This window comes from Ctenocephalides felis, unplaced genomic scaffold (genome assembly GCF_003426905.1).
Source record: "Ctenocephalides felis isolate EL2017-DRISC unplaced genomic scaffold, ASM342690v1 CF-g0.4_SCAFFOLD_01170, whole genome shotgun sequence".
Taxonomy (NCBI): domain Eukaryota; kingdom Metazoa; phylum Arthropoda; class Insecta; order Siphonaptera; family Pulicidae; genus Ctenocephalides; species Ctenocephalides felis.
The window spans coordinates 19,847,612-19,872,070 of record NW_020537324.1 but is presented as its reverse complement, the minus strand read 5'-3'; the positions used below and the strand labels follow the sequence as shown (position 1 = coordinate 19,872,070).

At 29.6% G+C, this 24,459-nt stretch overlaps 1 protein-coding gene across 1 annotated transcript in view; it reads left to right on the top strand.

Annotated features, from left to right (window-relative positions):
* Positions 1-24,094, top strand: part of LOC113366972 (rho guanine nucleotide exchange factor 10-like) — a 99,170-nt gene extending 75,076 nt beyond the window's left edge. Inside the window, exons 2-9 of the mRNA XM_026608610.1 lie at positions 20,026-20,227; positions 20,908-21,244; positions 21,349-21,660; positions 21,747-22,136; positions 22,783-23,007; positions 23,113-23,323; positions 23,416-23,624; positions 23,756-24,094. Coding sequence (XP_026464395.1) covers positions 20,026-20,227; positions 20,908-21,244; positions 21,349-21,660; positions 21,747-22,136; positions 22,783-23,007; positions 23,113-23,323; positions 23,416-23,624; positions 23,756-24,094 — 2,225 coding nt within the window. The remainder of the gene's footprint in view (positions 1-20,025; positions 20,228-20,907; positions 21,245-21,348; positions 21,661-21,746; positions 22,137-22,782; positions 23,008-23,112; positions 23,324-23,415; positions 23,625-23,755) is intronic.
* The last annotated feature ends 365 nt before the right edge of the window (positions 24,095-24,459 follow it).

The window sequence follows — 24,459 nt, the reverse complement described above, 5'->3', positions numbered from 1 at the left end:
ATTTTGTCACAAACAAAATATTTAGACAATACTCATAATGGTGAATATTATGGTAAGGATAATATGGTACGGAATAATGTTCTCAAATATTGTATATAATCGATAATTATATTCTGCCTCGATCGATTTTTATATCATACATATGTGTACATTAATATTATTTTGTTTACAAAAGTTTGTTTTTGTTTGAGCGAATACATGATGGATGTGTAGTCTATTCAGGATAATCAATCTATTCTTTGAACAAGTATTTGTTTCGTCGATATCTGAGAACTTCTTCATCATTAGCAACAGATAATAATAAAGAACTGGAGAAAAAAATAAGGAGATGCTTGCACAACGTGAAATGCGTAGTTTTCGTTACCTAACTTGTATGCTGATTAATCGGTGGCATGAAAGCTCAGACTACATTAAAGTGATCTCAGCGCATCAAAACAACCAATTTAAATGTTAATTTATTCAAAGGGAATACAATCTTACTGTTATTTGATTTCCGCATGCTTCGTTTGACATCAAGGCATGACATTCGTACCAAGTGATAATATACATGTGACAATTTTATTTCGGCCTTGAAATAATTTCAATCGCAGGCATCATTAATTGGAAGGCAATGCTAAATCAATCGGTTGCTTTGTTTTTGTCTATTTGTCAACTCGGCTAACATCAACGATTGTTGAGAAGTTGATAACGAAATTGTCTGATACATTAGAACGGCGACTCCTTGGCGGCGTAATATTTTCACAGATATGGAAATGATATTTAGTTACATAAACAAATTTATTTTGTTATGTGATAATCTGTGGGAAAATATTTAGACATATTAAATGTCACACCGATTTTTATATCTCTTGCAATAAAATAACACATGCTGCATGAGACCTTTATATGCTAAATATTAGTTGATGATATCGATCCAAACAGCAAATTGAAAAAAAGAATGATCAAAAATCGTCTTATTGTTTTTTTTCTGTTCAAATTACTATAATTTATCAAATGTCCTTAAGGCTTAACTGGACAATTGTACATAAAATAGAGAATGAAAAAAAACGATAACATTGACCTACTAAGCGTGTATTCGAGTTTTAATTAATTAAAACTCAAATACATAAATATTACATTTTTATGTTTTAATTCATTTGTAATCCAAGTCTTTAATGGAAACTACGAAATTCATGATTTGGTATTAAATTATCGACCTATAATTTACTCATTTTTTACTATATTTTACTCATTATGATTACTTGAACTACATAGATACATCATTTATATACTATAGCAACATAAACTAAGCTCTGTTAATAAATTAATTCAATTTTTTTGTAATTATTTTTAATTCATAGTGAAATTAATGATTCTTTAAAATTTATTTCATTTGATTCCCACTTGAATTTATCATGTTTGTATCAAAACAACTAATACATATTAGTTTTTATCAAAATTTTTACGTCACATTTTGATGGATGAATTTTTAATTGTGATATTACTTAATTTTTTAATGTGTACGATAGTTTTCTCTTTCTATATAAGGATATCATAATTTATCAATTGTAACTTTCACCTGCGTAAAACAGTGATAATCATATAATTTATTAGAAAAAGTATCTTATTTTCACTTTTCAACCAATTAGTTACAATTAGTATATTAAATGAAGACGAATAATCTTTTTTTTTTCTTATGTTCGAACATCGATTCTGTAAGGATTTTTGGACCCATTCCTCTTGGTATTACATATTGATCAAAATTACCCTCCTTCCCCCACCAAACATCACGTGTATTTTTAGTTACGAGAAATAATTGTATTTTTTTTTAATATTTGGATTTTTTTTAAATCGGGTAAGAAATAAATATTTTACTATACACCCCTCTCCCCCACGTGATATTTCGTGATTTTTTGTCAAACCCCCGAACCCTCAAATACGTGATTAATGGACGCCGCCTTAACAGTCTTAGATGCTCTTATGGAGAATTTTCTCCATATGGTTGGCCTATCCATATTTGATATTTTTAATATTAATACTGATTATATATTTAAAATTTATGCATCATTGCTATTTTATATTTAACAACTATTGAGTTGTTTTTCCAACATGTCACTATAGTATGCAATGTCTTTATTAAGGCTGACAGTTGTAAATTCCACAAATTCACTAAATGTTCTTAATTGGACAGTTGTAAATATAGCAGTGAATGAAATAAACAAAATATATTTCGCTATAATATATTAATGCTTGATATAACTAATGCTTAGGTGGTTATGGAACCTGAAATCCTGTGTTTGCAGAGCCAAAGCTCTTACCACTAAGCCACAACAAGTTCCTAAATGAATTTTATCAATTGATGACAAAATGTTGAACTTACTAATACATTGATGCGTCTTGTCTTGTCTTGTCTTTAATAAGTACTTTGGAGCATATTAAGATACGATAAGGTTTACTTCCATGCCCTCTTTTCTGTATTTTATCAATATTGACCTTATTCGAAATAACTGAAACTTTATGAAGAATATAATTATGTTGTTTAATTTAATGGCAATTGCATGTTATTTCAAATGCAAAATATTTTTATATCATAAAATTTAGAGAAATTGTTCGTGTTTCAGTATAAAAGCTATAGATTTATTGTTGGTATTGTCTCGACGACAAAACGGAGACACGAAGTCGAATAGAAATTGGAAAGCATCCAGCTGAACGTAAAAAATAACTGAACGCTAGACAACATTTAGATGATACCGATTCAATAAAGAATGTGACGTGTTTTAGCTTATTTTCCTTTTAACTATCTCCCTTTTGATGTTTGTGTTCTAGACGCCGAGTTCAGTGAACTGAACTCTGATGTATCTATATGTTACCAAAGACTATGGTAATATCTGAAAGATTGCTCTTCATAACTCTCATGTGTAATGTGTACCTTCTTCACTTTGTATCTTGTTTTCTCAATTCCAGCCAAAAACAGTTTCTGGGATATATTTTCCCGATATGCTCATTGAAATGTGACGCCAAAAGATATGCAATATTTACAGAGGCTGTCATGCTATGATTCATATGGTTTGGTTAAGAATATTTGAAATCGCTTTATAATATAGACAAATGCCAAAAGTACTTTAGCATAAAAGCATATTCGAAAATACTGTTTATCTGAAAATGTTTGATTTTTGCTTTTATATTATTATTTTTTCTGCATTGCATATATATCTGACCTAAAATATTAATTTATATTGATTAATTTAAAAACACAACTTCTACATTGAGTCAAGTATTAAACATATTTTTAATAAAAAATGGTTTATCGTAATATAACAAGTATCTTTTTTCTTTACTTTCTTGGTCTTTTTTATATAAAGAGGTACAATAGTTTATTTTTACATGTTTTAACAAAGTTATACCATTTATATCCAGTATTTTAGACATCCTGTATGTATTGTTAAAAAGGCATTATTAAAAATTTGCTAAAGGATATTTCTTCAAAAAAAATTGCCAATATGTTCTCGTTAAAGTTATTAATTTATTATTAATTATAATTAATACATGTATCTTTTTCCTTTACTTTCTTGTACTTTTTGGTATAAAGAAGTAGAAAGAATTACTTCTTATAATTTTTTAGTAAAGTTATACCATTTATTTCCAGTATTTTTGATTTGCTGTGTCAGTATTACTAAAAGGTATTATTAAAATTTTGCTAAAGGATATTTCTTTAAAAGTTATGGAACAGAGTTTAGCAATATGTTCTAATATTGTTAAAGTTATTAATTTATTAATAATTATAATTAATACACGTATCTTATTTCTTTACTTTTTTGTCTTTTTTCTATAAAGACGTACAATGAAATATTTATTATAATTTCTTAATATATTACTATTTATTTCCAGTATTTTTATTTATTTGCTGTGTCAGTATTACTAAAAAGCATTATTAAAAATTTGTTAAAGGATTTGTTAAAGGTTTGGCAATATGTTATAATATAGTTAAAGTTATTAATTTATAAATAATTATAATTGATACATATATCCTTTTCGTTTAGTTTCCTTTGTCTTTTTGATATAAAGAGGTATAAGGTTATTTTACTCTTAGTGTCGACAGTCAACACCGATTTATTTTTGCCTTAATTTCAAATATTTAATTTAAATTTAAATTCAATAATTAGAAAGAAATAAATTGAATAAGTTTATAAATAATATTCCATCTACTTTTTTTTTATTCTCTAATATAAATTACATCTTTCTTTTAAGGTTTTTAATCGGCTAGGACCTGTAGTAAACCTTATGTTAATTAACAAAATATAAGAATTGCAACAAATAGATATGATTAAAATTAGAAGATTTTGTGATTAATAAATCTAAAATCTAAGTGGGTGACTAATAGTAACTATTTTCCATAACTCACAACAGTCTAATTTGTACAGGTTATTGATGAACTAAAACTATATTGAAAGTAATTTTGATTTGTTTTACAAGTTATAAAATTTTCATTTTATCGATTATTGCACTGATTCTTGTCAGATTATTCAATTTTTCTCGATATAATTAAAAAATTCTTGATGCTATAATTAAGGTAAATTTTAGGTGTTTGTTTCTTGTGAATGTCACGTTTTGTTTATATTATATATAGACAAGGCATAAATTAATCAATTTTTTTGTTCTGATTTTTTAAAATCATTATATATAAAATTATTATAGACCAATGTTGATTTTGGAGTCTTTTGCATATTGCATGCATAAGATGCAAAATATAAATATGAAGGTATATGATTTACATTTTGTCGATCTAATTTCTTTCTTAACGCTATTCAAAAATATTTGGCTTTATAATAAATCTAAATAAATTTTGTTATGATAATTATAATTTTAAATTAATTTATTAAAAGTACCATAATATATTTAGCTTTGTATATAACTTATCATAAGACTTGAATACAATTATAGACATTTTCTTATGTTTTGTTTTTTAAAAAATTTCTCTAATTTCACGCATGTTTCTTTAGTCTTTCAATTATAAATACTAAATCACTTAATTTAAAGAAAATGTTTCAATTTCAAATCGACATGCGAGTTCGATATAATTATTTAGATAATAAACTGCGCATTCTTCATCTTTTCCAAAACATTTTAGTCGCAAACTAATAAGCCATTTTGCCAGGCTTTCGCAAATAATAACGGATGTTTATTTTAACAACTCGTTTAAATCACATGATACCTTGAAAATAGCTCTACAACTTATTTACTGCACATGTTAAAATTAATTTGGGTGTAATAAAAATTATACTTTCATAAATATTTTGTTAAAAGATGAGCAGTTATAACATCATATGCGTTGTAAATTTTTGGTATAGAGAAGTTACTTTGTTATGGTAATAATAATTATTTTATATTTTATACTTAAATATATATACAGTAAAACCCTGTTAAGACGCTTTATAGGGACTTGGCAAAGATACTTTGTGAAAGAGGCGTATTACACGAGAAATCGTATGAAGCGTGATTGTCTTAACGGGTTTCTACCGTAATTCTAACTTGTATAAAATAACAATTCGTATTTTTTTATTTCAAATCCGGGACATTAATTTTGGCTGGGGCATCAAATATAATTTTATAACCCTTTCCACTCCGGCGGCGAAATACATATAAATCTCGTAATTTGCGAGTGGAAAGGGAATATTTTTTGTTACAAACAAAAACTATTTAAGGATTTAATTAAAATCATTTCTTAAAATAAATCTAATTTTTAACTTTCCGTATGGCAAGTTATAGTAATCGCGAAAAAATCGAAAATGAAAATTTTTATATATCTTTACGTTTCAAAGGTTTCTGAACATTACTTAGAAAAAATTGATGTATGTGTGTGTGTATAGGTGTAAGGCCGGGCAAAAAGGTCCAATTTGACTTTGGGCAATAATATTATAAGTAATACCTAATTAATTATAAGTATAAGGAAATCATTGAGTACATAATTTATATCTACTAATAACATAAATTGATTTTGATATTAATTTTATCATACTATTATATTATACTATTTTATATCATAGATAAATTAACTATTATCTATTATACCGTGAGATACCTATGCCATCAATTTCTCTATCCATACAAATAATCTATTACTGCTAGATTATTATTTGCTAACTAACTTATATATACATATATACATTACAGTAATAGATTATTTGTATGGATAGAGATGGATAGAGACATATATATAAGATACCCTACATACCTATTTAATACTAATGTGTTATATTCCTACCTTACGCCCTACGTATTATCTCTACCTATCTATTGCCTATACCGGGGATTGAACCCGGTTCCTCTGCGTGACAGTCACGCATCTTAACCACTACTCTATCGGGTCCCCCCACTGAAAATATATTATGGAACACACTGTTGTTTTTTGGTTCATTTTCTAATTAATTGAGCATTTTAGCAGTAACTAATACTAAGGTGACGCGACAACACACGAAAAAAGACGGTTGATTGTAGCGTTGATGTGGTCGAGTGGTTAAGGTCGTAGCCTGTCACGCGGCGGGCCGGGGTTCGATTCCCGGTAAGGGTGAAAATAGTATGTAAGCGAAATTGTAGGTGTAAGATAATAAATGTTAGGCGGTTTAGATATAAGTGTAAGAATTAAGCGTATACGGTGTCGTGGTAAAGGAACGTACGATATAGTAGTTATAAGGCGTATAACCACGTAAAGTGTAATGTTTAGGTATGGTTTAGGTATAGGTGATACACATACGCGAAAAGAAATTTATGATATTAGGAGTTATCGTATAAGAATTGCGAATGTTATATAGATTTGATTTATAAATATTCTTTCTTCTATACAAATATTTAGTTTGCTGGTTAGTTTTTTGACAAAGGCAGGGCAAAAGTGCGAGAAATGTTGATTTAGTTTTTGAGTCAACGGAGCATCTGGTTTAAATGATTCAAAGAACATTTTACATTTATTTAGTGAAGGAAGAAGTGATTAAATTTTTGGGCAGGTCCAATAAAAAAGGTAAAATATTCTCTGTTAAAAATATTAAATATCGGTACGAAAAGTTCTAGCAATTTGTCTTAATGCACGCCATGCACCTCTACTTTAGTCTTATATTATAATTGCTGGCATTTCCCGTACCGTAACGAAATGTTCGAGGAATACTGAATGTTTTCAAATAGATTATTATAAATATTGTAACATTGTCTAATATTTATAAGAATTATATAAACTGAATTGCAAAGTTGAAATTATTTGTAAAGTATATTAGAACTATAGTCAGAATCAAAATTAATTCTGAATTATTTTCGATATACAAAAAAAAAAAAAAAGTTGAAACAAATTTTTTTTTCCAAAATCAATTATTTTGTGAAGACAAGCAGAAAGTTCTTTGAATCAATTAAATCGGACGCTTAGTTCTCTCAAAAACTTCCATTTTTTGTACATTTAGCTTCGTATCTATGCGAAAAACTAATAACCACTTCTCCCAATCATTACTAATTGAATGTTTTTTAGATCATTTAAATCGGATGCTCCGTTCTGTCAAAAACTCGATTTCTATTTTCTGCACTCTTTGCTCTTTATCTTTCGTAACCGAAAACGTGGACGAAAAATTGTATCCATACATACATACACACACACACACATCCATTTTTTCTGAGGTATGCCAAAATGTTCAGAAACCTTCAAAACGTCGAGAAATGTAAAAATTTCCAATTCCGATTTTCGGCCCATTACTATAACTTACCCTACGGGCAGTTAAAAAAATGAGCCATTTGACGGTCAAAAATGAACATTAGACATATGCACATCAAATTATCAGGTATTTTATAGAGATTTAAAAAAAATAATTTTTGGTACGGGAAGTTCCAGCAATTTGCCTTAAGGCACGATGCCAAGCGCCCACTAGTTTAAATAAAAATCATTTAGTATAAAACTTTTTACATTTGTCTGAATTATGTTCTTTTTTGCTTAAGTTAATTTTGCTTCTGCAAATTTTTAGTGATAGCTTCAAGTAATGTATTTGGATATGTTCAGTTTATTTCGGTTCTAATTTCGTGAAAATATTATCTGAAATTAAACATTGTTATAAGACAATATTAAATTCGGAACAATCTGAGACAAAAACCTTAATCTGGGACGAATATTGCTTCTATAAAATTCCGGACGCAAGGTTTAGATCCGGAACAGTTTCTGCCAATCCGGAACCTCAACCAAAATGGATTAGAAATAAACATTTATTTTTTATACCATTGCAAAAGTTCAAAGTAAAATCCATTATCTAAGATTTACTAAAAAAAAACAATCTACTATAAGCAAGCAGAAACATTCGTGAAACATGGAGACTTCTACAACGTAAAACATTGTCAATCGTCATGAATTATAAATAAGACCTAATTACGTTTCGTCTATTGAGTTGTCCTTGGTATTTACAGGAGGTTCATTGTGACGTCTTTTCAATGACGTAGAACCGAATACGTCATTTCAATATACCCCAAATGTCTTCTTTAAATATTTAATGATGCTGGTACTATTTTTAATTTCGTGAATTCTTCACTTGTTTGTGGCAATTAATTGTAATTATTGATTTGTAGGACTACTAGGTCGGTGGAAAAGTCCAAATTATGAGCTAATAATCGATTTTATGGGTACAGATAAAATTGTTTAAGTGCCTTTAATGAAATTCTAGTTCTACAAGGTCGGGATGCAAAATGCAAAATGGTGTAACCAAGAATTTGTCTCACGCTGTGATTGCGTTGTTGTTGTTATAATAAAATACCATTAGCTGATTAAACTGCATTCTGCACATCACTGGGTTCTAATGGTCAATATAAAGAAATATAGCGCTATAAATTGACTTTTATCATTACTTTTTTTATTATGACGTTCTTTCGAACATATTCTCTTTATTTTTATGAGAGCAGCTATAATATACTAATACGATATCAATCTGCAATTTATTAGAGATTGAGAGGAAAGCAATTGAATACCACAAACTCTAATACAAATGCATATATATATATATATATATATATATATATATATATACTAGCTGACCCGGCAAACGTTGTTTTGCTAAGTAAGGTATATTCTAAACAATTTCTAGAGAATCAAAAATATTAATACTTTAAGTATATAAGGATGTGTTGTTTGAATGCTTTATACAATGAGGTATTATCAAAACAATAAACCCCATTAGTTTGTCTATTTTTTGTCAATACAATCAAACTGGAAGTTTTATACACTTTCTATAGAAATCATCGCATCGCTTGCTATTTTTAAGAATTAATTTACTTGCCACTTCGTAATAATTTTCTGTGGTTATTAAAAAATGTATTATATATTATTCGCGTAATAATTTTTCAAAAGTGGTGATTAAAAATGCATATTAATGTATTTGTATCAATACAAAATCACCGAATGACAGTTGACAATTGAAAGTAAATGTCATTAATTAAATGGATAGCTTATAAATAATTAATTTTGAATTGGAATGAAAAATGCGACAAAAAGCATCACATATGTTTCTCCTGGTTCTAAACTACCTCCCTGCCAATTCTCATCTAAATCGGTTCAGCCGTTCGTGAGTTATAAGTGTTCTAACTTAAGCGATCCTTTTTTTTATATATATAGATATACTTTTTTATATATATTAGGGTGGTCCTTAATATGGATGTTTTCCAATTTTATTGCTACCAGGCGCTCAAATACTTCCAAATTGATAAAAAAAAATCTGACAGTTTATATCTTAATATTAACTTTCGTCCGCACTCCAGCCATAGTTTCTTATGAAAATAACATGGGTAAAATTCTATTGGTTTTTTAGAATTACATAACTTAGCGACAAGTGAATCAAAATTTTGAGAATAGCATTGTATTTGCTTATTTTGATCATAAATAAAAAATTACAACAAACATTGAATTTTATAAAATAAGTATTTACTTAGGAAGAAGAATCAACTTTGGTTGGAGTGCGGACTATTTTAAAATTAATATTAATGCTTAAAACTTTTAGAGGATTATTTTTTATCAATTTGGAGACAATTGAGCCCCTGGGAGCAAAGACCATTCTAATGATAATCAATCAGAGCTTAGAGATATATAGAATTGAATATAATTACTAATAGTCAAAGGCAAGTTTAATTTTGATTTATTATTTCTGAAATTTAATAGATTTTTTTAAAAATGTGATGGCACATAATAATCCGACTTCAAGAACTGCAAAGTTCATTATTAGGAAACTGATTTTTATTCATTTTAAATTACGATTTATTTTTATGTGTAATACTATTTTGATCTTAGTAGAATGTTTTATTGCAAAGTTTTATTATAGCTTAATTTGGAATGTGATTAATGCAATTAATCATGACATTGAAACACAGATTTATAAACCCAATAGAAATTTATAAATAGTTAACAGCAATCTACAAACAATACAATAGTCTATTAATAATAAACATATGACTAATGTTTTTATACGGTTTTATTCTATGTTTTAGTCTATTATTACATAGAACTCATGCAGTTGCTATTCGATACACAAACATCAATTATTTAGTCTTTCTCATGCTAAACTTAATTTATCTTGCCAAACGTAAAATAAACAAAGGCAGATATTCGAATCACTTAAATACATTATAAATTATTTATTCCGAAATTATCTACCTATTAACTTGTTCATCAAAATGTTTATATAAATTTCACTATTTTTGTCATGACGCATTTGAACCACATGCTCAACAAATTCCTCTACTCATTCGCTTTGAGCTAAAATAATCTAAATTGCAATAAAATTTATCAATGTAACAGTGCGTCATAAATTCTCACTAATACTGTGCATTATATCATAACGATTTAGAAACATAAACAATTTTTGCTCAGTTTATGCCAATACTTATGGATTAAATAGACAATGCATTAGTCAACCTATTTTCTTTATTTTTTGTTGTGATTTTTTTAAACTGTTATAGATCGACATAGGTTGTAAAAGCTTTGCCAAATTTAAGGTATATGATGATATAAATTATATATTATCAAATCTAATATTATCAATTTTATTATATTTTGTAAATGTATCTATTTTTTATAATAAGAATAAAGGGTAGTCGTTATTTTGGTAGGGGTAGTTGGTACATTAGTGTTCAATGCAAACGTAAGAACAAAGAAATAATATTATCAAATTAGCAAATTTATCTTTTTTATAATATAAATAAAAATTAGTCGTTATTTTAGTTTTAGTCAAAGTGTTGTCAATGCATTGTTTATTAATCAGTTTTCTGTGGTTGACAAATATACTTGCCATACATTTTTTAGTAAATTAAATTGTTACTTTCACTAATAACACAGGTGAACAAAATAAAAAAGGCATTGGTATTGGGTGTGCGGCATATATTTTCCATTGGTAAGTATCATGCAGAGAATTATTAGATAAAAGATTTTGTCGTTTTTTTTTAATTTTTTTTCATTTGAAATTTGTAATGTAGTTTCTATCGCTAAACACGAATCTAAAGTCAAAATAGGGGGTCAAATGGATTTAAATTAATTTTAAATTAAAAAAAAAAGCCAATATCTTTGAATGATAGTTCAAATCTTATAATTTCTGTCGTCTTTTCGCCCTTTTTATCTTAAATGACTATTGTGTAGTCACTTAAATGATTTGTTAAATTTCTTTTGTGTAATTCAACAATTATTTGCAAATATTAAGCATGTTTCCATTGCCCATAATCTGCAAATTGCTGATGTTTTCTATAAAAAAAACTTGATAGATCATTCAAACGACTAATACCACTATGCCGTCCGGCGACACCACAGTGGTGTCGGGCGCGAACTAGCGCTCAACAGCCGGCGACACCACAGTGGTGTCATGAGCACAATATCGTCCTTTGGCCAGTGGCAGAAATCTTTCCATCCTGTTGGTGTTTTAATTTAGATAACAAAATGTTACACCCGTCAACTTTAGTAAGACCTAAAAATTTGTAATTTTTCGATAATATCCAGAATGGGCGGGGACAAGCAAAGTGATAACAAATTAGCACTACCGGCGCCAAGCGAATAAATTTTTACAAGACGTGCGGACGGCAAAGTGATACTCAATAATCATTTAAAGTAAAAAAGCTACATTAGGAATTTTTTTTTGCAATTTAGATTATAGAAATTATTTGAAGTATCACGCAGAAGTATAACTAGATCTGAGATCTTGTCTTTTTTTTATTTTGTCAATTTTTTGACATGTGACCTCAAATTTTGACTTGAGATACGAACCTAAAGTCAAAATTTGGGGTCAAATAGTAAAAAATTGGATATTAAAAAAAAGACAAGTTCCCAGATCTAGTTATACTAGTTCAGCCGCAAAAACTGCATTGGAAAACATATGTCGCACATGCAAAACAGACCACTTTTTTATGGACCTGTGTAATTTTGACAAATTTTTACCATAAAATATGGTATAAATACATTGCTATAAACTTCAAAGTGGGCATATTGTTTTATAAACGTAACATTGTAGAAGTAACAAAAATAATTATACTAGTTTTCTAATTTTCCCAACTCTGACTCCCAACTTTTGAAATAAAACTCCTCACTCTGTACGTATATAGTTTACTCTACTTGGCGCGTGTCTTGTGTCTCTTGGAGGGTGCGAGTAGGTTAAGAATGGGTGCCTTTTAGTACCGAAATGTCGTAATGGATGGGTTGCCATGTAATACTATGCATCCATTCCATCGCGTTCGAGCGTTCGTATGTTTTTGTGTGATTCTCTCTAAGGTCACGGACTGACTATCTGTCTCAAGGTCGATGCGAGGGGTTTGGGAAGGCGTGATCTTCTCTCGTTGCCGGGTTTTTGCGAATTCTCCAAGGAGTAAATTCGATATCACTCACAATTCTTCGAGTTTCGTCATGTCTGTCGTAATAAAAATTTCCATCAATAACGAAACGAACAACTTCTTCTTTGCTTAGAGTTTCGAGTGTAGAGAAATCTAGATATCCACTCCAAGGCTCATACATTGACATATTGATGGACATGAAGTAATTTGATTTGAGATGTTAGGACGTCTATTAGTTTGTGTAGTTAGTCGAAAGCGTTGTTCAACTAATGAAAGCTTTTAGCTATAATAGTGTTAATAATGAATGGTAATAACCATATCGAAATCTCAAATATCATTTATATTACTAATTTTATTTGAAGTGGAGAAATTGAATGTGATTTCTCTTTCTCATTATTCTCAAATCATTTTCTAAGAACTAACCATTTTTTTTCTTTAAACTCTCATTTAGCCATATAACTCATAAGGCCTGTAAATAATTCTGATTGTTATATAATATGGAATAAATAAAAAAATATTAGGAGCCTTACATTATCTACGTGAGGCTAAAATAGCGGTCGACAAAAAAAAAACAAGAAACATTACAAGAGGTTGCAGTATATATATATATTTTTTTTAATTTTGCACCTTTTTGAATGTTGGATGGGGGAAGGTAAAACATGCTTCAAACTCACGATATTAATGGACAGCCCCTAATTAACATTAACAAATTGTAATCATTTTCATATCAGCTCCAAGATTTATTTAGAAGTCCCCTAGTGGCGGACACCTAAGGTTATTTATAAATTTTATTTTCCTTTTTATTTTCTTTTCAAATATCTCATTATTTTCTTATTCTGTTTATAAATAATATTGTTACATTCTGCATTATATGTAATTTTATCTTAAGCATTTTATGTTACTAACTATATATTGTAATTTTGTATATATTTTAATTGTTATTCATTATGTAAAATAATTGTATTTCCTCTTGGAGAAATTTGTGGGCTATATATTTAAATAAATAAATAAATAAATAAAAAAATATTTTACGAAATAATTATTAAATTAAGATTTCTGTTAGATCTTAGCTAAAAAGTTATTAATACTATCAATCAAACTTTGGTAACAAAAAATATGATTTTAAACAGTGGCCTATATTTGCACATGTAGACGAATGTTCTTAGATATTGCAAAAAAATCACTATTTACCGATGCTCTCAGCTGGAGCATTCATCATAAGATTTTTATTCTTTGACTAGGAAATACGAAAAATGAGGGTATGTTGTGACCGTTAGCACTCAGACAGAACAAAATTTAATAATTGGAATAAATTACGTAAATTCTCACAAAAATATCAATGTCCGGTACTAAGAGACAGACATTGTGCGTGCCCCCCATGCCCCCTTCACTTTTATTTTGAAATAAAAAGATTTATACTCGCTTAAATAATATGTATTAAACAGAGTGTCCGGTGTTTGGGCCGTCCGGCGTTACGGGACTTCTCCCTATATACAAGCAATGCAAATAATTTATATTTGATTTTCAATCATTTTTAATGTAATAAGTCCAAGTATGTCATTTAGTTTTTAGTAATTTAGTGTACTTTATATTTTGTATATATCATATATAAAAGGCGAGGCGGTTCTCAAACTCCAGATTCGAAATCTGAAGCTTTAACTACTAGGCCACGGGGAAGCCCATTTAGTACACTTCAACCATTATATTTTGCATTGTTATTTAGCAATAGTAGAATCATTTTCACCTTACAATTATTGTAGAAATATGATATTTAATGCCGCGTCCGTAAATTTATTTAAATTAGTTTTTTATTTCCTAAAATTTTATCAACTCATTCGTTAATTTTTATTATTATCAAAATTTTGGTTTGATATTAAATGAAATTTAATATATTGCAATGAATGTAAGTCAAAATACTAACGTTCTTATAAAGGAATTTTAACATAAGTCTATTTCTCATTTGAATAAGTTGAGCTCGTTATTCTGTGCCAAGACTATTAGCATTGCCGTGCAAAATTATGCGAACGCGTAAAGATGCTAAAATATGTAAATTGCTGGCATCAATTACTCACTGTGTAATATTTGCTTGCATAGAAATTTTACATTTACATTGTTATTATATCACAAATTTTGCCTCCTACTGCATCTTTTTATATAGACTTTTTTTTATGAAATTCTATGTTTAAAAAATATTTTCATCACGAAATAATGAAACAAATCCTTTAAGAATTTATGTTAATGTTTTGTTTTGAATATATATAGCTTTCATGGCATTTGCTACTTCAACCATTATTCTGTTCCTCAATGGAAGCATCAATTAAAATACCGAAAATTTTCCTCAAGACTTTATTTTTGGCGAAACTGGGCTGCGTTTTAGGGAGATAATTAAGAATTCTTGTACACACTCTCGCACCGTAAATCATATTCCACCGTGAAAATTATATTCGTTCATTTATGCTATCAAATGAACTAAATCTTGTTAACAACGTTGATATAAAGATCAATTTCACACTTAAATATTTAATAATTTCACACAGTACATCATACTTTTAATAAGGAGTACATCAACCCTCATACTTCGTTACTATCTTATATGATTAAATAAATATGATCAATGTCCGTACATTTGTCTACCGATTGTTAACATATTTTACATTTAATTTGCAATTTAACTATGCAAATGCAATAATATATACATACAAGTACATATACATGACAAGTTTGTTAATAATTAGCATCTCCTGCGATCTCAAGAAATTCTATTCCAGGCTTCTAGTGTCATTATATTCCGCATGCAATTTTAATAACAAAAATTTGTTCATCGCTTTAATTTTTCTCTTATATAGATATTTCCAATAAAATGGTATTTTTACTTTCGTATGTGATATAATAAAAAAACTGTTACACATTAAAAAAACGGCTCAGGAGAAGAGAATTCCGAATAGAAATCATTTGGTAATATTTCACCTTCTCTAGCTCTAGTTTCGCGAATGTACATAATTATATGTGAAAAATTCAAGTAAATTTTTAAACAAATAAGAACTGTTATGTACAGCTTCGAATGCTTTCTTTTCTATTAGATACCAATTGTATAAAAAAATATTAATAATTTTTGATAGTAATGGTGCGTACCTATATGCAATGCTTGTAAATATTGGAGTAAATTTTGTAGAAAATGTAGCTAATTCATTTGCATTAAATTGCATTTTCCAGTAGGCATAATTATTTATCAATGTAAATGAATATTTACTAATGTTTGTATAAATCAGTATATAAAAATTTCTTTTGAGTGGTTTGAGTGTGTGATGCTCTAATGTAGTAAATCAATTACAAAATTATTTTCTGATCATTTTGAATTATCTTCTTAAATTCAAATGCCATTGTCTTTTTCCTGCTTATCGCAAATACTGTAGCACATTGCGTGGAAATTCTATTTTGTATTAAAACTTCTTGAATATTTAAATTTAACATCCATAACGTTTTAGCATCATCTAATATTCATGACGACGCTTGACTACAGAAAAAGCCAGAACAGTATTTAAGATTTTCGGAATCGCGAATTTGGGATGTATTGATAATTTATGTTGACTTAACAATTGAGACGAGTACATAATTATATTAATGCGCAGGCTAAACTGAAAAGTACAATAATTGATTGATATTTAATCCTTGATTGTCTAGTATTTGATCCTAAACTATAAGATATTTACAAGAATAGAGAGCATCAAAACTTGAATCCAAATTAATAACATTATATCCAATGATCAAACCCTAATTTTTATGCAAATAATTTCTGCAAAAATCTCATTAAATATTCTTCATTCACACTTTGGTATTATGTATGGGTACTTTTTCCATCGATAATTAATTTGTACACCGAATTTTCCCTAAAGTATTTTGTAAATCAATTCGTCTCATTCTTAATTCTTACTTATGTAAAATTAAAAGTTTCACAATTGACTTCAATTCAAGAGGTTAAAATAATTTAATTAGAAAAATTGATATGCTAGTACTAGTATGTCTTATATTAATCTACTGTTACGACTACTATTAATATTAATAAATATTTTATTTATTTTTACTACAGATAAATATAATAATTCAAAAAAAAAATAAGAGAATGCGATAATTAATTCAGTAATAAATCATATTAAGTTTAATTCATAATTCATTTAATACATTTTTGGTATTGTATTTAAAATCATACTTCATCGAGTCTTTCAAATACCATATTAAAAAAATTGTTCAAATGATATACTTTTCTGTTTATATTTTGTTGATACATAATGCTATTTGTTTATGAATATTCACCATCTTTTCGCTTGAATAAATTGCATTCCGGATTTATTATCTATCTACAAACAAGTTTGAGATTTTTTTTTCATTCTTAAATACTTAATGTTCTTAAATTTTCTTCTTGTTTTTACATTGTTTGTAAATGTAAATACAATATTTACGATAACAAATATTTGTATTTTAAATAGTGGTATACTTGAAAGCAGTTTTGAATTTTATATCTTTGATAGTTATATGGGCTTCGTAGTAAGAACGTGGTTTAGCATTCACTTGATCCGAGTTCGATACCTACCTAGGCTAGCAGTAGTGATATCAAGTAGTAGCGATGTCATATTTTTACTTAAGATTATATAACATATCATTTTGATTGCTGACATGAAGATTTATCTCTCTGAAATTAATATATAGAAATTATAATCATATTGTTATGGTAATTATTTTATGTCCTTACAAAGTTTAGTACAAATGTTTTCAATAATTATGTTAGTTCGCATTCTGATGTTTTACTATTTATACTTGCAACATTTTTTTTTTATCATCGGTGGTAATTCAAAATATTTCCAGCTGCAGTGGTTTTATAGGAAAATAAGGTTTTCAGGCTTTCATAATTATTTATTTTGTCAATTTATTAAAGAGAATCTCAAGCCGATCATTATGAGCTACTATTGTATATTTATGATTTTAACTTGAACAACATAGTTATAAATGCTATAATTATTATCAATACAAATTGCCATAACATCAGAAACTTTCATGTATCTTTTGCAATACTAAATAATCAAATAGCTAATGAAAGTGCATTTATTCGAAAATATAAACTTCCTACGAGCGCAGGTGTTTTCTCAGGTGAAACTCGATCTAGAGAGGGCTTATAAATGTGTTCATTATCATAACATGGATTTCAATAGGTTGCTGAACAGCAATGTAACGTAAGAGAAAATCAATTCAATAATACTAGAAATCCTACCGTTTCCATATCAATTTACATTTATTGCTGATCGCAAAATCGATAATAGTTGATTTGCTCGAGGCTGGGTGTAGAAGGAAAAATATTTATAAATTCACTTTTTTATCTTTACTATTTAATCTTGAAACAAATACTAGTTAGGTATATTTTCTATACTATAGAGAAATTTCTTATGTCTGAAGCACCTATTATTTTCAATTCGAAATAAAGCTTGATGACGATCTTATAATAAATAGTACATAAATCAAAATTTTTGTAAATTATTTATTAAGTGCTATTTAACAACGTTGTTTACAAAAAAGGGATATTTATAAACACACAAAACCAGTTAATAAAATAATTAACAATGAAATTAAAAAATTATATTCATAAAAATGCAAATCATAATAAATTAAATATTGTATAATTTAGTAGTGAAAAGTACCTATCTATGGTTCAAAGTGAATTACTGGTTTATTGTGAGTTGGGTTTTAACTACCATTTGAGTCCAGCAAGAGTTGCATTTTTTCTAATATCAATTTTATTATTTCATTGTTGCTGTCTTGATAAAAATAAGTACTTAAGGACATACCTAAATACTTTTGGTCCTGTCTTGACAATTTTTTGGCATCCACTGAATGATCTGAATATTTATCTCCATCGCATACTAGTTGTAAAATTGCAAGGATAAAATGTAAAAACTAATTTTAATGTTATATTATTCTAATCTAGCATTACTAGCAAATCGTCAAGTAGGAGTACCTGTTTGATATCCTTAAATGGTTATAAAGTAATTGCCGATATGAAGACAGTGCTTTCACTTTTTCCTTGTCTCTCCCTGAAATGATAAATAATAAGGAAGTACGAAAGGCGGTTAAATTTTATGCATCGGGACATGCGATACTGCCGGCGCTTCTAGGTTTCATTCATTGCACGATTTTCTCATACAACTTTATAAATATTGGTTGGCGCTTATGGTGTACGTAACCACTTTCAAGTGATAAGAAATCTATACTACATTTATTTTAAAATATTGTTTATATATATGTTTATATATATATATATATATATATATATATATATATATTTATATATTAGGGTGGTCCTTAATATGGACATTTTCGAATTTCCTTGCTCCCAAGGGCTCAAATGGTTCCAAATTGTTAAAAAACAATTCTCTGAAAGTTTTAGTTCTTGATATTAACTTTTAGATAGTGCGCAATTCAATCAAACTTCGTGTGGAAATAGCATGGAAAAAATTTTGAAAATTAAAAAAAAATTTTTTTTGGTATAACTTAGCGACAAATGAATTAAAAGTGAAAATTTGTCATTTTTCATTGAAAATTCGATGCTCTGCAAAATTTTTGAAATTTTTTTCATGCTAATTCCATACAAAACTTTGATTAAATTGCGCACTATCTAAAAGACAATATTAAGAGCTAAAACTTTCAAAGAATTGTTTTTTATCAATTTCGAACCATTTGAGCCCTTGGGAGCAGTGAAATTCGAAAATGTCCATATTAAGGACCACCCTAATATATATATATTTATATATATATATATATATATATATATATATATATATATATATATATTGTAGAGTTTCGAACAAGAAACCAAAAGTAATAAAATACAAGAAAAGTTTTTTTATAAACAATTTCTTTTTTTATTTATTTATTTACTGTCGACGTTTCGGAACTAGGTACGTTCCACCTTCAGAACATCTATGAAGGTGTGAAGATTCAGGACATCTGTGAAGATGGAACGTACCTAGTTCCGAAACGTCGACAGTAAATAAATAAATAAATAAAGAAATTGTTTATTAAAAAACTTTTCTTGTTTTTTTATTACTTTTGGATTCTTGTTCGAAACTCTACAAAATTTACACAAATCTAAGATTCTACCATTTAATATATATATATATATATATATATATATATATTTGTGTGTTATTGATTTTGTCGCAAATGTTATATTAATATCTATTCCAGATGAACCACGACCTCATCTGGGTGCCTGGGAGGACCCTCTGACAACACTGTCAGCCTCGGTTCGAGCCTCCACCGGGCGGCGGCGTAAAGGGCCCACCGGTGGTGGCAGAACCCATACCTCAGAGGACAGCTGGGGATCTAACTCTGATCATGAACTTTCTACTGACGATGAAAGCGATCGCAGTGCTGCTTCAACAACAAGGTATTCACCATATTTTTTATAATTAATGTGAATTGCATTTGGAAAACATCATTTATTGCAACATGTAAAGATATTCGTCGAGATGACCGTTTCAAGTAAACGGCATAAAAATTCTTCGTATTTTTTATTGAGAATTTACACCATGTACTGGATACATTTTTATCAGCTTTGCAATGAAAGTATATAAAGTAATTAGCATATAAATTCTAATCAGTATCTTACTTCGGAAAATAAAAAATAGTTCAAAAGTTGTTCTGCGAACTCCGCGTCATATCAATTTAGCATATTAGAATCATTTAGAAGATCATAGGTTAGGCGTTGCAGTTATTATGATACACTCACGTTCGAATAAATACTATGCCCTTCGTCCATATGATCGATTTTTGATTACATCAATGCAGATTTTAAAAATAAACAACTAAAATGCTTATTTAAATATATATGATTAATTATAGTACCTAATATAGTAATTTCACTTTTTTCGCATTATAATAATGCTTTCGCTATATTTAAACGAAAACGTGTGGGCGCGTGCGTGTTTGTGTATGCGAATAATTCACTACAAAAATATAAAAAAGTAGTTCATGTGTTGCAAAGTTTTCAACACATATGTGTAATATTCTTAATTTTTATTTGGTGTATATAATAATAGTAATATTTTTTTTCTTTTCTTGCTCTAGTCGCGGTCAACTGCGATCGACTTTGAATAAAGCTCGCACTCTGTGGCGCTCTTCCGGAGGTTCATCGGGTTCATCTTCTATGAACGGATCTTTGAATTCTCCTGGAATGGCTCAACCCGGTGCAGATCCTGCTCATCCTGGCGATGGCTCGCCTGGAGGGCGCTTATCGCGATGGTTTTCAATGAGAAGAGGTTCTTCGCATCAATATGATTTAGGAGGCACTACAACATCCAACAACGCGCAAATTACAGCCGCTGCATTAGCTGCAGCTGTTGCAGCAACTAATAATAATCACAATGTTGTCGATGGTTCATCTAAGATGCCTCAACTAACGGAGGTATATCTAGCGACAATATTCACATCATTACTGTTTTTATTACGCATATAAAGTAAATTACTAATATTTATGCTCATGATGTTTAATTATTTAATTTTATTTAGATGGACGAAGACAGTGTACCCGTAACAAATACAGCTTTGCGAGGCAAAGGTTCTTTCTATGGAAGATCGCCGTCCACCACGTCGGGCGGTAGCGGTGTGAACAACGCGAATCGCAGTGGATCTTTACCACCTAACAGTGAGTTGACGTCGACGGCTTTGCAACAGCAAATTCCGTTGCGAAAAACCGCTCCGCCAACATTGCCACCGCCGCCGCCTGGTCTCACAGAATTACAACGAAAGCGACGGCTAATAGTTCAGTCAATAGTCCATAGCGAGAATTCATATGTTGCTACTCTTCAGCGCCTTGTTAACGTAAGTGATCCATATGATCCATCAATTGTTTCGAATGAATCGAAAAAATTATGACTTAAAGTAAATATTTTATATTTCTCGTATAGGACTATAAAAAACCGCTGGAAGAAAGCAACCCCCCTATACTGAATTCAGCGAAGATTTCTACATTATTCCTATGTCTGCCTGAAATCCTACAGTGCCATTCGATGTTTAGATTAGCGTTAGCGGAGCGTGTTCGTGCCTGGGATCGTGATGAGCGATTAGGCGATGTGTTTTTTAGTACATTTTCCAAAAGTACAGTTTTGGAAATCTATAGTGGCTTTATTAATAATTTCTCTGTGGCGATGGAACTCGCCAAAATGGAATCTAAAAGAAAGTCAGCTTTGGCAGACTTTTTTAAAGTAAAGCAAATGACGGCTCACGACAGGCTGTCATTCTTCGGTCTTATGGTGAAACCAGTGCAGAGATTCCCGCAATTCATCATGTTTTTGCAGGTAAAATAGACATTGCACATGAATATATTTTAAAATTTATTAACCACTAAATAAATATAATTTTTGTAATATTACGGCATTTTTTTTAACAATGAGAACCGGCAAATAATAATAACGTGGCATATTGGTAAATTTTATGCCCAAACTGACCGTGGGAAATATTAAAGGCCTATGAAAAGCGTTTTAATTATAAAAATTAATTAAAGCTTGAATTTTAGTAGCGTGTTGAACACATAACACATGGAGCGCTTTCTCATATCAGTAGCAAGGTAGTGGTAGCTAATTCTAATCTTTGCGTCTATGCTCGGGAGTTCCAAACCCGCTCGAAGATTTTATTTTATTTTTAATTATTTTCATTACATTTCTATAAAAATTAACCTAAATTTTTAATTAATTTTATATTTTTCTTCTGAATATTCTATAATAAAGTACCCTGTAACGCCTATATAAAATTGATGTTATACTTGAAACATTACAATTTCATATTAATAGAAACTTATTGCTGTCTTTCGATGAAAAAATATAATGTATTTTCATATAAAAACTATTTTTTAAGGTTGATGAGATAATACTAATTGACGGGACAATACTGAGAATAAATTGAAATATATCAATTGAATAATATATTATGTTCTCTGAATTTCAGGATTTATTGAAAGATACTCCTCAGGGTCATCATGACCGCATGAGTTTGCAATTGGCTTTGACGCAGCTCGAATCTTTAGCGGAAATGCTTAACGAACGTAAACGCGAAGCAGAGCAAAGCCAAGCGTTCCGCGAAACGCTGGCTCGTATTGGAGGCGTACTCAACGCTCGCTCTCTCAGCGATGGAAATCGGTATCTTATCCGAGAAGATGATGTTACACAATTGGTAATTAATCTTTTTTTTCTTATATTCATAACAATAAAAGTTAGTTCTATTGTTCTTTGCCTCTTATTCAATCAAATTTGTAATAAATTTGTTCTCTCAAATCAGGAGTATAATCAAAATGGAATGATAACAAAATCTAAGCCTCGACGATTGCTATTATTGAATGATAGAGTTGTGTGTGTCAGCGTAACTCCTCGCCATTCATCTGATTTTGGTGCCGTGGAGAAGCTAACTTTCAAGTGGACGCATCCAGCGGCGGATGTAGAAATTCAAGACTCAGGCGCTAGTCCCACGTTAAGCCGGATACTCACTGCCGGTAAATATACGCTTTATTTTATATTCTAATACCTGTATATTATTTTTACCATATTAAATTTATTTTAAATACATTTTTCATATATTGTGCAGGGCTAAACAGGGGCGGATCGCTAAAGTCAACCAACGGTACAGATGGCGGCGGGGCGGATTCTTTGTGTGGAGAAATGAACGCTCTCATGCACGATTATGAAGCGATATCTCGCATAGCAACCATTGTAAATACTCTGAAAGGAAACTATCCTGATTTACAACCTGACACTACGAAACGTATTCTTCAAACTATTCAGTCTTCCATACAGGTAATTTGATAGAATTACGGATCTTCAATTATTTTCTCTAATTTATTTTTTATCCAATAAATACAACGACATATATTACTTTGTTCATTTCTTAGTCTAATTATTGTGTATTCAAATTAACTTAAAAACAGCGAAAAGATGAGGAAATGGCATGGCTAGATTCATGCTGCCTACAGTTGATTGCCAGGGCTCCGCGTGGCGGAAAAGAAGAGACATACACATTTCAGACAGCTGGTCCGGCTGTGCGTCGAGATTGGCTGACTGAACTACGACTGGCCCAACTCGCTCTCGACCCAAACAATTCTCCTGCCTGGTTGACAAGCGACGCATCGCCTGCCCGACGTCCTGCTACCAGATTGCCACTATTTGTTAGATCTCACTGTGTCTATCGTTCACAACATAAAGCTGAAGTTAAATGCGGTTGCTACTACAATGCTCCTACTAATACAGGTATAATTTTAAGTATTTAACTTCAATGTTTTCCACTGGTAAAAGTACATGGTCTTGCAATTGTTCGTCATTTTTATCACATAACTTCCCGTAGGTTAAGTTATTGTAATCGTCCAAAAATTGAAATCGAAAATTTTTACATTTCTCGACGGTTTGAAGGTTTCTGAACATTTTGGCATACTTCAGAAAAAATGGATGTGTGTGTGTGTGTGTGTATGTATGTATTATGTATATGGATACAATTTTTCGTCCACGTTTTCGGGCGCACGGATCAACCGATTTGAATGGTTCAAAAAACATTCGATTCCTATCGATAGGGAGATGTGCTGATTAGTTTTTTGGCAAAGGCAGGTCCAGAAGTTACGGAGATAAAGAGCAAAGAGTG